The sequence below is a fragment of the Zootoca vivipara genome, chromosome 3 (assembly GCF_963506605.1).
Source record: "Zootoca vivipara chromosome 3, rZooViv1.1, whole genome shotgun sequence".
Taxonomy (NCBI): domain Eukaryota; kingdom Metazoa; phylum Chordata; class Lepidosauria; order Squamata; family Lacertidae; genus Zootoca; species Zootoca vivipara.
The window spans coordinates 55570726-55582981 of record NC_083278.1 but is presented as its reverse complement, the minus strand read 5'-3'; the positions used below and the strand labels follow the sequence as shown (position 1 = coordinate 55582981).

Sequence of the window (12256 nt, the reverse complement as noted above, 5' to 3'; positions counted from 1 at the left end):
AAACCGCCAACCTTCTGACCGGCAAGCCCTGGGCTCAGTGGTTTAGACCACAGCACCACCCGTGTCAAGTTTCAGGTACATAAAAGTACGACATACAGAGCAATATTAATATCAAACAAAATAAACAAGTGTGGGGCAATCAGTTTTTAAATCAGTGATTGATAGATTCAGTGATTGATAGATTCATGATGTTACGTGAGTAGGCAAAGAATGCTCTCAGACAATACACTTTCTTTGTGGCCTGCTTCCCAAAAGGTTGGTTTACTGCTGGCCATCAGAAGACTTTTAAATGAAATGCATTTCCCTCTCCATTGCAGGTTCTTATAGGATAATGTATTAAAATAAAGCATATGGATATACAAGAAATATATGCATTTGATCAGGAGTTTTAAAGGAAAGATCTGCCACCCCTCAACCCTTTCTCCCCAATAATATAACTAGATTTTTTAAAATAAAAACCACACAAACTGAATAATGCATAATTACACTACATCCTGCCTAGTCCTAAGTCTTACCTCTCAACAGTTCAAAGAGTGATCATAAACCTAGACACCCTGCCCCACTGACATGACCTAGAAAAACAAGCTTAAAGCCCAGCCCCTCTAGAGTCAGAATCTCCAGTGCCCTCAAAATATGCCTTAAAAACCTTTGTAGTGCCTCTGGAATTATTCATTTAAGAGGAGGCATGATTTGTGAGACAGGACACGACAGTGCAGTGCTGAAAAAGCTCAGCGGTCTTGGTTACAGCACATTCTATATTCTGTTTAAATCACTATTTTAATATGCAGCGTTTGCACTTTTTTTAAAAAAAACTGAGTTTTTTATTTAAAACACAGTAGCCTGTCAGCAAATAAAAGCTTAATGCCAAACAGTGTGTGGCATGCAAGGGAGGGAAGGGGGTGGAGTGGGGGGGGGACATACCCTGTTCAAGATTCTCCTTGTAAGTCATGGCTTCTTAAAGCTTTCCCCTCCCTTGATAACAGTTAGCTTTTCAAATCAGTCTTTAAGCAATCTTGCTTGGAATTTGAAGGGGGCACGGAAAGCCAAATGAACATGAAAATCTCTGCCTAGATGAATGAGTCTCACATTTTTTACTTGATCATTTTAAGGAGGTGAATATCAAATGGTTTTGGATGCCTACTGTAGCTTATCTTGCTAAATTCCCATTTTGCTCAGCCAGCTCATTTTCATATGAAGTATCCAGCTTTTGAACAACACTATGCCATTTCTAGTCGAAGCTAAAGAATGCAGGTGCTTTTTTGTTATCATAAAAAAGCCTCCAATGTCATTTCTCTGCGTCCCTCTCCTTCTTAACAAGCATTCTACAATACTGATTGTAAGCAGAGATGGAGACATGTCTAATTCAGACACAGGTATGATTCCCTTTGTCACCCCAGCTTGATAAGGCTTGAAACAGAGATACAGTACTTGTTTTCTCCCTTGGGCAATAATTGTAACCAAAGCTACATTTCGGTTTGGAGACATTTCCATTGCTTAAAAGAGCAGTCCAGCAACCAGTATTTCCAAACCCTGTTATGCAAGATTCCTTTTGGTATGGACATCCATGACTAAGCATCTATGACAAAAGAATCTCATGAAAGACAAAAGCTTGCAATTGTTCTAAATGTCACTAAGCTAATTCTCCCAACAAAAGAGAAAGTGGAATTTTCCCCCCACATGGCTCCGAACCTCAATTCTGGTCAGTCCAGGCGCAGCAAATTAGTTTGGGCTGCTATATCACTGCTGCTTTTGATGAAAACTGAGACACACTGTTGTAATGAGCTGCTGCATAGGCTACCATTAAAATGTAAAATAAGAACAGCACTGCTGAATCAGACCAAAGAGATATAGCTTCCTTCTATCTGCTTTCTTCATACCATGCATAATTTTACACTTCTCATTACTCACCGTTTTTTGTTAACTGAAAAGTCTCCAAATGGTGCACACACAGTAAACCTTTCCTCATTAGGGGAGCTACTCCAATCCTTGATCACTTTGGCTGCCCTTTTCTACACCTTTTCTAGCTCTACAATACCCTTTTTGAGTTGAGGGGATCAGACCTCCGCACAGCATCCCAAGTGCAGTTGCACCAAATCTGTAATGGCATTATTATATTGCCAGTTTATTTTCAGTCCCTTTCCTAATGACCCCTATTTTTCTTATTTAAAAAGATTGTTATACTAATTGATCAGTGGGAGGTCTATGCAGCTTTTAACATGGAATTCAACTTTTGCATGGGTGCTGCATGCTAGCTCAGCACCTTTATTCAGCTAGCCATTATGACCCCGAGGTCATATAATTGTTAGAAAATGCTCCGGGGGGGACGGCAGACCCCCAGATCCTCCGAGCGTCTCCTAAAAGGCATGTCTCTGGAATGGCATGCCGCTTCACTCCAGTGTGCCTCTCTGCGACACTTCTCCTATGAAAAGTGCACACAAGTCTGTGCACACATGTCTCCTGGCATCGCACAGCAAGAAGAAACATCCGTAGGTCTAAACTAAGTTTTATTTACAGTCTATACAGAGAATCCATAATCACGTCTGTGTTCTCCAAACTCTGGCAGAACAAGCCGTTGCATACAGCAAAATTGAAAGTAAAATACAGTAACACGCTCAGACAGAAGAGATAAGACAGTCTTCTGTTCTTACACTCTTCTCAGACATCTCATGCGATTGATACTAATCACACTAGCTTCATACTAGCCAGCAGCGGGTACTACACAAAATCCTAACAATAATTATATATAATTTTGGCTTGTACCTGGGAGTATAGTCTAATACAGGGGTCCCCAGACTTACCGGCGTTTGGGCCGGTTCCCACCACGCCGATCGCGCGGCGGGCCGGAGGACGGGGGAGCGCGTGCCTGTGCGGGCCGGCAGGCGGGGGAGTGCGCACCCGTGCGCATGCGCACGGGCACTTACTGGCGCGGCGGCGCGCTTCCAGGGTGGAAAAAGCGCCGAAAATCCGTTGTGCGCATGCGTATGGGCCTCCCCCGACCGGGAAGTGCACCAGAAATGACCTCTTCCGGGTCGGGAGAGGCCCATACGCATGCGCACAAAGGATTTTCGGCGCTTTTTTCCCGACCCGGAAGAGCGCTGCCGCGCTGCAAGAGCGGGCGGCGGGGGTCGTCGCGGGCCGGATTGGCAGGCCAATTGGGCCGCATCCGGCCCCCGGGCCGTAGTTTGGGGACCCCTGGTCTAATATATACAAACTATATTTAACTCATAATTTTTTTAAAAAAGTTTGATTTATTCAGTGCATTGTGTTCTGAACTTGGAAAGCAAAGATTTACACTTTTTTTTACCAGTGCCACTAAATAAGTGCCGTATCATAAGAAGTAAAATTCATTACCATCCAGTTAATGATAATTATGATGGAAATACAAAAAACAAATCCTATTTCCTGAAAGCTTCACTTCTTTCACCCTTGTGGCGTTTTGATCCTGCAATCTGTAAGTAGTGCCCTGGGTAAAATCTTGAATGCAACTAAAAACATGGAAGTTTCTCAAAATGGTTCCCTTCCCCCTTTTCTTGTCTTTAATTGGGCCTTATTTAGTGATGCTAAATAATAGCTGGGTACTTAACAAGCAGCATTGTAATATTCCTTTATTGCCTAGCTTAGCTTGCAGATATTAAAATGACACAGAGCAGCACGTCTGCCTAATCATATTGAAGGGAGCTCAAGAAACCACAATTTTGCTGCTGCTTTTGTCACCACGAACAAGCTGCGGGCATTGCCTACAAATGAAAAAAGATATTAAGACCCTTGTTAGGAGAGAGCCTGTGATGTGAAATGAGGGGTGGTCCTGAGGTTTCAAAAGCAACTTCTTTCAGGTTGTTGGCATGCTGGAAAGGCCATGGGCATGCAGAGTGGTTTGATTTGAGGGCTTTGGGTTTCTTTGAGAATTGGACCATAACTCTTTAGCTCACTTGATTGCAGACTGGTTTATGGTAAGATCGTTAGCTTCGGCAAGACACCTGTGGTGTTCTCTTTAATTAGTGGAGCTTGTCAAGAGCATACATCAAGTAATTAGTCACTAACTACTCGATCACTGAAAACATAATAAATAAAGTGGGTCATGAATCGAGAGCAAACAGGGCAGCCAGTAATTAAAGGGTTCTTTTCCCCTGCTGACCATGTGCATATAATCATAGCCAGGACCCTGTATTATTGTCTAGACTAGGAGGTCTGAGTTGGAAAGTACCTATGCGTTGGTGAGTAATTTAAGTACATCATTAGTGCCCTACAGTTTATGGCACAGGTCATGCCAGAGACAGGTGGTAGATCGATGGTTTGACCTGCAGTATAATCATGTCAAAATGGAAGCTTCATATGCCAATTTGCATGCTTCATTAGTTTATGGTGCAGAGTACAGTATGTCAGAGTCAGGTTACGGGGCTAGACCAATTGTCGGTATGATCTCATTTTAGTATAGTCATGCAAAACTGGATGAGAAGCCATCTTCTCATCAAGCGTGATTTTGGCTTCAATTTCTGTTTACACTAGCCATTTCCCAAAAGTTTAAGTATTGATGGTCAGTCTTGCTAGTTCATTCATTAACTTGTTCATGCATGCATGTCTTGTTGATTTCTTCCTTGTGATTTTATTATCACAGTAAGCCCACAACTTAAGAGTACAGTGGTACCTCGGTTTAAGTACACAATTGGTTCCTGAAGTCTGTACTTAACCTGAAGCGTACTTAACCTGAAGCAAACTTTCCCATTGAAAGTAATGGAAAGTGGATTAATCCGTTCCAGACGGTCCACGGAGCACTTAAACTGAAGCGTACTTAACCTGAAGCAAACTTTCCCATTGAACCTAATGGAAAGTGGATTAATCCGTTCCAGACGGGTCCACGGAGTCCTCAACCTGAAGCGTACTTAACCCAAAGTATGAGTGTAATTGTTCTGGAAGTCCGTACTTAACCTGAAGCGTACTTAACCTGAAGCAAACTTTCCCATTGAAAGTAGTAGAAAGTGGATCAATCCATTCCAGATGGGTCCGCGGAGTACTTAAACTGAAAGTACTCAAATCGAGGCGTACTTAAACTGAGGTATAACTGTATTTAACTTGTGCACATTCAGCTTTACGCATGTGGCAAAATAAAAATTACAAAGGGGGCATATTCCAGGAAAAGTGACTTTGGCAATCCCACCCACCATTGAACCCAATGTGTTTTAACTAGATGTGATTTTAGCTTTACTCTATTACATTTATATCCCACATTTCCTTTAAAGAACTCAAGGTGGCAAACATGGTTCTTTCCTGTCATTTAAATTTAGTGTGACAAGGTGGTATATTGATCAAAAGGCCACAGCTGTATAACACAACAGGTAATGCAGTGTAAAATGAATGATAGAAACCAGAAAAGGAGTCCTGGCATTATAATCAGGAACCCTGATGCCACAATCCCCAAGTCTGAATGCACTCGAGGTTCAACAAAATCAATGTTGTCACCCAGGGTCCACAGCTATGGGTTGGTTGGCCTTGATAGCCAAGGCAAAACTTGTGGTTGCTAAGACAATTCTTCTCCCCTTGTCTCTGGCCTTGCACTGTGCCTTTGTGTGAGGTCAAGGAGGAACCCTGCCTGGGCATGTCACCCTGCTCCCCTCTTCACAGCTGCAGAGGGTAAGAGGCATCTTGGTTTGGTCCTCATCACTGTCTGATTCTGCATCTCCAATGAGAGGTCATGGCAGTTTTGCAAGTGCAGTGGCAACCTCTGTCCCCTTTGCATCTGCCAAGACTAGGAGGTTGGAATTTTGCTTTTGCTTGCCAGTTGATAGCTAGTGACACACTAGATGTAGGAACCAGGATTCAACACATTGTAAATAAGTCTTTGCTCATTGTTCCAAACTCAGTGTTCAACATGGCACCGATGGGGAATGCTTTTCGACGCTTCCAAGATAAAGCATACATTTTCCACATTACTGCATTACTTTTATTTCACTCAGGTTTCTTTATGAATTCACAATTGAAGGCTGTAATAGCTACCAAGTATACTGAGAGAAATAAATGTGTTTTATTAGCTGTAAAAAAGTTTCATTCTTTTTAGCATCTCAAGGTACTTATTTTTTCCCTTGCCAGGCAAAGCTGTATAATAACCCAAACTCTACAATGTAACTGTTCCATTGGGCCTCTGCACCTCTGGTTCTATTTATTAATTTATATTTCACAAAATAATGGGCATGTCTGAAATTGCTGAAGAATATAGCCTGGTTAGGCCTTTGTTGAGAGTTGTTGATGCAATCTTTCTTCTCTCTTTCATTATACCAGCTTGCTAACTGCCATTTTAGGGCTCTGGCTGAACATAAGAAAGCTGCTATTCTCAAACTTCTTTGGGCTGTTAAGGTCGCAACCCCCATCCCAACCCTGGGATTGCAGAAGTGGGGCTCTACAATCATCACTGGGCCAGCTTATTATTATTATTTTGTACCCCACCCATCTGAAAGGATTGCCCCAGCCACTCTGGGTGGCTTCTTAGCATATAAAAACATTAAACCGTAAATAGCTACCCTATGAATGTATCCTCTTCTCTTCTTTTCTCTTCTCTTCTTTTGGCAAAGCAGATAGCAAGGCCACTTGGAAGGAGGTGATCCACCAAGCAGTGTGTGGCACCAGCCCTTCCGGCTTTCTCAGGGAGTGGAAGGATTTTGCTGAACTAATTGCTCTGGTTTTGCTTCCTTTGAAGTGGCTATTGCAATCTATAGCACCACCTACAGCAGGGAATGGAGACCTTTCTCAGCCCAAGGGACCACATATATTGCGGCAACACTGGGTGTTGAAATTCTGCACTCCTAACAATTTTGCACCTGGGGCCAACACCCCTATGACCCCCTTCCACACTGTTCCACTGGCCAGAGGGAAAAGTGGCCAGAATAATCGATAGAGCTTTTATCTTTGTACAATGTCGTTTGAGAAATCAGAGAAGAATTAATCTGCAGGGGTATTCCCCAGGCTTATGTCAACAGCTGCTGCAGATGTCAGCTTTCGAGGCCTAAGTTGTGAACAAACCTGGGCTTAGCATCAGGGTTTGCTTGGAGACAGACAAACCACAAGTGCTGCATCACAAGACATGCTTAGCTAGGTTTGGTGGTTTGTTGCTCCCAGCTCAACATAGGAAGCGGTGAAATGGGAGTGATTCAGCAACATGCACTAGCTGATTGATTGTTCACATTAAGCCATGGTTGTGATGCACAAATGTGACTGTTGCTTCTCTTTATTATCAACTATATAGTGGCCATTTCTTGCCCTGGCTGCTGTGATTCATAGCTAAGAAAAGCATTCAAAATACAGTCGTACCTTGGTTCTCAAATTTAATCCATTCCGGGAGTTTGTTTGACTCATGAAACGGTTTGAAAACCAAGGCATGGCTTCCAATTGGCTGCAGGAGCTTCCTGCAGCCAATCGGAAGCTGCCAAAGTCACATTGGATGTTCAGCTTCTGAAAAATGTTCGCAAGCCAGAAAACTGACTTCTGGGTTTGCAACGTTTGGGAGCCGATTTGTTTGACAACTAAGGCATTTGTCTACCAAGGTACAACTGTAGTTATTTGGGCCTAACACAGTGCTATCAAACAAAACTTAAAAGGGCAGTCCTTTTGGTGTGGTGATTTTATTTTTGAAGGGCATAATAATACTAACATTCAGCTGGTAGGATTGTTTTTCCTAGTAATTTTGTTTTGTAAGCGGGTGAGGTGTTTTGGTTTTTTGTTTGTTTTTAAAAGGAAGCCAGAATAGAGAGAAGTGAACAAAGCACAATCTTTGATGCTATAACCATTTTTATATTAAAAAATTTAAGATACTCAACTTTACCATTGCATTGTTTTTAGTGGAAATACTTTTTAATATACAAATTTATTTATATTGGGGGGAAGAATAATGAAACTTCTGCTACAAACTTCTGGCCCACCTTTAAGAATTCCTTTTGGACTAATTAGAGCGTGTTCTTCTGTTCGTTCCTGGCTGCTTGCCTGCTTTGGTCTTGTTGCTTGCCTTAGGGCCAAGGTAGATGCTATCTGGGCATAGGTGTGGTCCAATGCAAATACATTCCTGAATCTGTTTTTGGGCTCACTTCCAGTTTTGAAGCCTGGATGAGGTGGAAATACATTCAGGGTAGGAATGGGGCAGGAGATTCTTAAAGAGCAGCTTACCTGTTTCGTTTTTCTTATCAGCCAATTTCTCCATTGAAAGCTTGGTGACATAAAGAAGTCTTTGTTTACCTGAAGCTTAAAGGAGATGGTGCCAATTTCACCTCTCTAGGGACCGAGCTCCATAAACTGGGTGCTGCAATTGCAGAGGTTCCAGCCAACTCTGCTTTTGAAATGGTGCAACACATAGCAGAACTTCTGATATTCAACACAGCAGATGAACAGGATCATATGGGAGGAGATGGTTCCAAACTATTCAGGGTTTTGTAGTTAAAAAAACAGCAACCAGGAACTTACTGGAAGCCTTTGAACATGACAGCAGAATACTGCTACCGTATTACAGTGGTACCTCTGGTTATGAACTTAATTTGTTCCAGAGGTCCGTTCTTAACCTGAAACGGTTCTTAACCTGAGGTACCACTTTAGCTAATGGGGCCTCCCACTGCCACCGTGCCACCGGCGCACAATTTCTGTTCTCATCCTGAGGTAAAGTTCTTAACTCGAGGTACTACTTTTAGGTTAGTGGAGTCTGTAACCTGAAGTGTTTGTAACCCAAGGTGCTTGTAACCCGAGGTACCACTGTAGTCCTATAGCATTTTCATCCCATCAAAAATATAACTATATCAGATGTCGATCTGGTTGCCACATTTCCCACAGGCTGAAATTTCCACAGGCAGCCTCACATACAGCGCATTAAGTTAACCCAATCAGAGCATGTGTGACAGTGGCCAGATCTGCTTTTCCCATGAAAGATCATAGCTGTAGCACATGACTGGGAAATTTGGGAGAAAGAACCTAAAAGGTTGCCTTATACTGAGCCAGACCAAAGGTCAATCTGGTCCATACTGACTAGTCTCAGCTCTCCATGGTCTCAGAATGAAGTCTTTCGCATCACTACCTGGAAATAATAGATGGAAGGGACCCTGAGGATTATCTAGTCCAACCCCCTTCAATGCAGGAATATGTAGCTGTCCAGGGACAAAACCTGCAACCTTGGGGCATTATCAGCACCATGTTCTACCCCAGGCATCCCCAAACTTTGGCCCTCCAGATGTTTTGGACTACAACTCCCATCATCCCTGACCACTGGTCCTGATAGCTAGGGATCATGGGAGTTGTAGGCCAAAACATCTGGAGGGCCGCAGTTTGGGGATGCCTGTTCTAGCCAGTTGAGCTGTTTGAGTCAGGGATTGAGTTTTTGCATGCAAATCATGTAACATACCATGGAACGCTGGCCCTTCCCTGGGCTGTCAACTGATCCAAAAAAATAGTAGTCATAGCAGATTGATAGATCCATTGAATAAATGTGAAATTGTTTTTTAAAAATAGTTATTATTAAAAGTATTTATATAGCAGCCTTAATGTAAAGATTTCAGGGCTATTAACAATAGAATCCCAACCACATACCATGCAATTTTTAAAAATGTTGACCCCATGTACTAAGCCCTTTAAGCTATACATCAGTGAAATGTTGGGGCATTTGAATTCAGGTGCACCTGCAGTATAAGTGCACCCGAACATGCGAGCTCTCCAAAATCTGCATAATGAACCTCCATTATAAATCTGCATGATGAATCTCCCATCTTATAGATTCAGTACCCTAGGTGAAGGATACCTATGATAAATAATAATTGCGGGGGTCTCCAATTTCAGGCACTTCTCAATGAACAGGTATGTAGGGATTGGGCCGAAATGTGTGACCCATTGAACATATGTGACTCAGTCTGCTGACCTCTTTCTGCTCAACAATACAGTATATGCATTTGAGGACAGCAATGTCCAGGCCCGGCCCTACGTGCAGGCTGAGTGGCGCAGGGCACCATGGTGCCGGCCCGCCAGGAGGGCGCCGCGAGCTGCGCCCACCCGCTGGCCGACCGGTTCGCCGTGCAGCTGCACCTGCCCGCCCGCCTTCCGCGCAGCAGCGCCTGTTGCACCCGCGCTGCGCGCGGCGCCCACCCGCCCACCGCGCTGGGAAATGGGGTGGGAGGGCGCCGGAACGGGGCGGGAGGGCGCCGAAGGGATCCGGCGGGCGCTGGAGGATCCGGCACACCACGGCGCCGGCAGCGCTTAAGACGACGCTGGCAATGTCCATGAATCTACTGAGTCCATAACATATTATAGTCTGTGTGCTATGTACCTTGTAGAAATTATGCCTGACACTCCTAATAAAGTTCTATGATCTATCACTGATCGTTACTGCCAATAATTATAAATGTAAATATATTTGTGTCAGTTTATTCCCAGATTTAAGAAGCAAACTGGAAAAAAAATAAGTTGGCAAGCAGCCAGTATAGTCTTCCCTTTAAAAACAACAACATATCACTTCAGTGGTTACTGTCTAGTTAATCAAATGTAAATGTAAACTGGGCTCTTGAACTTTAGCTGCTTTATCTTTACAAAAAATATTTTTTGTTTCAATAGATACACAAGTAAAATATAATTGCATGTCAGTAATAAACCTTTTTAGAGGTGTTTTTGAATCTGCAAAGCTTTACTGTCTGTGTTATTAGACACTAACTTTAGCAATGCTGAATTGCTTGGAAAGGCAATTAAAAGGTTTGTACACAAACAAAATAAATGTTGATTTTTCTGTCACATACTGACCTATTTTTTATTTTCCTTGAGCAATAACCTTTCAGCAATCTATCCTGCATTACCTCAAGTGCATTTTCAAGAGTAGTTAATAAAGATCTCGAGAAAGCTAGTTGGCATTCAGAATAGCCTCATTGCATATAAATGTAGATAAATGGTTTCAAAAGTGTAAGTGTCAGTAATCTATTATAAACCATTTTCTTAAAAGCCGAAACAGGCAAACACTGAACTTTGCTGTATTTCTTTTGGCATTGTGCTTATGAAGAAGGGCCAGTTCCTCCACTAAGACAAAGATGGCCAACTGTTACCATTGGCCATGCTGGTTGGGGTTTAGACATGGCTTTAGACAAGGACCCCTTCCAGCCCTACCAGGAAGTCCTGAGGGTTGAACTTGGGAACTTCTGCACTGCCCTGAAATAGTCCTTTGCTCCTATGGATCTTGAGAAGTCTTATCAGAATGGTATAAGCGATTTTTCATGAGCCCTTTTCTCCCATTATAAAATCACCAATATAAACTTCCATATAAATGCACTGATGCAAATTTGAGAACTCCAGCTATCAGATGCTGGTGGCACCTGATCCGTCTCTGTGACAGAAGAATGTTAAATTCTTTATCCACCAAAACCCATGACCCGCTTTTTCCTTGACACCTCCTCCTAATTTCCCCAGATGCAAGGCCTTGTGAACATTAGGGGTGCCTGTATAGAAACCACTTGTAGTGAATTGTGCCAACCAATCATGGCGCATGACCTCTTTTTTCCCTCCTTTTCTCAGGGTCGTACATGATAGTGGATTCTTCACACCACAGCCACGGAGAGAAGGCTCGACTTCAGCTTCCTACTATGAAAGAGAATGACACACACTGTGTTGATTTCAGCTACCTTTTGTACAGCAAAAAAGGGGTGAGCCCTGGAACTCTGAACATATTGGTTAGGGTAAACAAGGGCCCCCTGGCAAATCCCATTTGGAATGTGACCGGCTCCACAGGCAAAGACTGGCTACGGGCAGAACTGGCCGTCAGCACCTTCTGGCCCAATGAATACCAGGTAAACCCTTATTACAATTGCTTTCTGCTTGAAGGATCGCTAATTCCTAAAGGGGGGTTATACTGTGACTTTCATCAAAGTGGAAAAACTGCAAGGCAGTATCTTGAAACATGTTGCACTTCTCTATTGAGGAGGAAAAAGGAGAAATGGGGAAAGTGCACTTTAGAGGCATAACACACACCCAGCCTGAGAGCTGGCTTTGAGAAGATACTCCCTTGCTCCTCAATACCCAGACATGTCGTGTCTGGCCAATTATTATGTACCTGGTTTCCTAGTAGGCAGCATTCTGGTGCATCTAATTTTAAGCACCCAGCCTCTTCATGTAAGGAGTCTGTGATACTGTGCCTTAACTATCCCTTCTCCTATTTCACCCGGTGTTGCTACTCTACAGAAGACACAACATATTTTCTGTGTCTTTCTCCCAACACTGTGGCCAGAGTGGCCTTCTCCATCCTAATCTTATAAGCCACCCA

The 12256-nt window shown here is 43.1% G+C and overlaps 1 protein-coding gene across 6 annotated transcripts in view; it reads left to right on the top strand.

Annotated features, from left to right (window-relative positions):
- Positions 1–12256, top strand: part of PTPRK (protein tyrosine phosphatase receptor type K) — a 341441-nt gene that overhangs the window by 117892 nt on the left and 211293 nt on the right. For all 6 annotated transcript variants that reach the window (XM_035109042.2, XM_035109041.2, XM_035109045.2 and 3 more), the window contains exon 3: positions 11512–11783. In XM_035109042.2, the coding sequence (XP_034964933.2) occupies positions 11512–11783 (272 nt within the window). The remainder of the gene's footprint in view (positions 1–11511; positions 11784–12256) is intronic.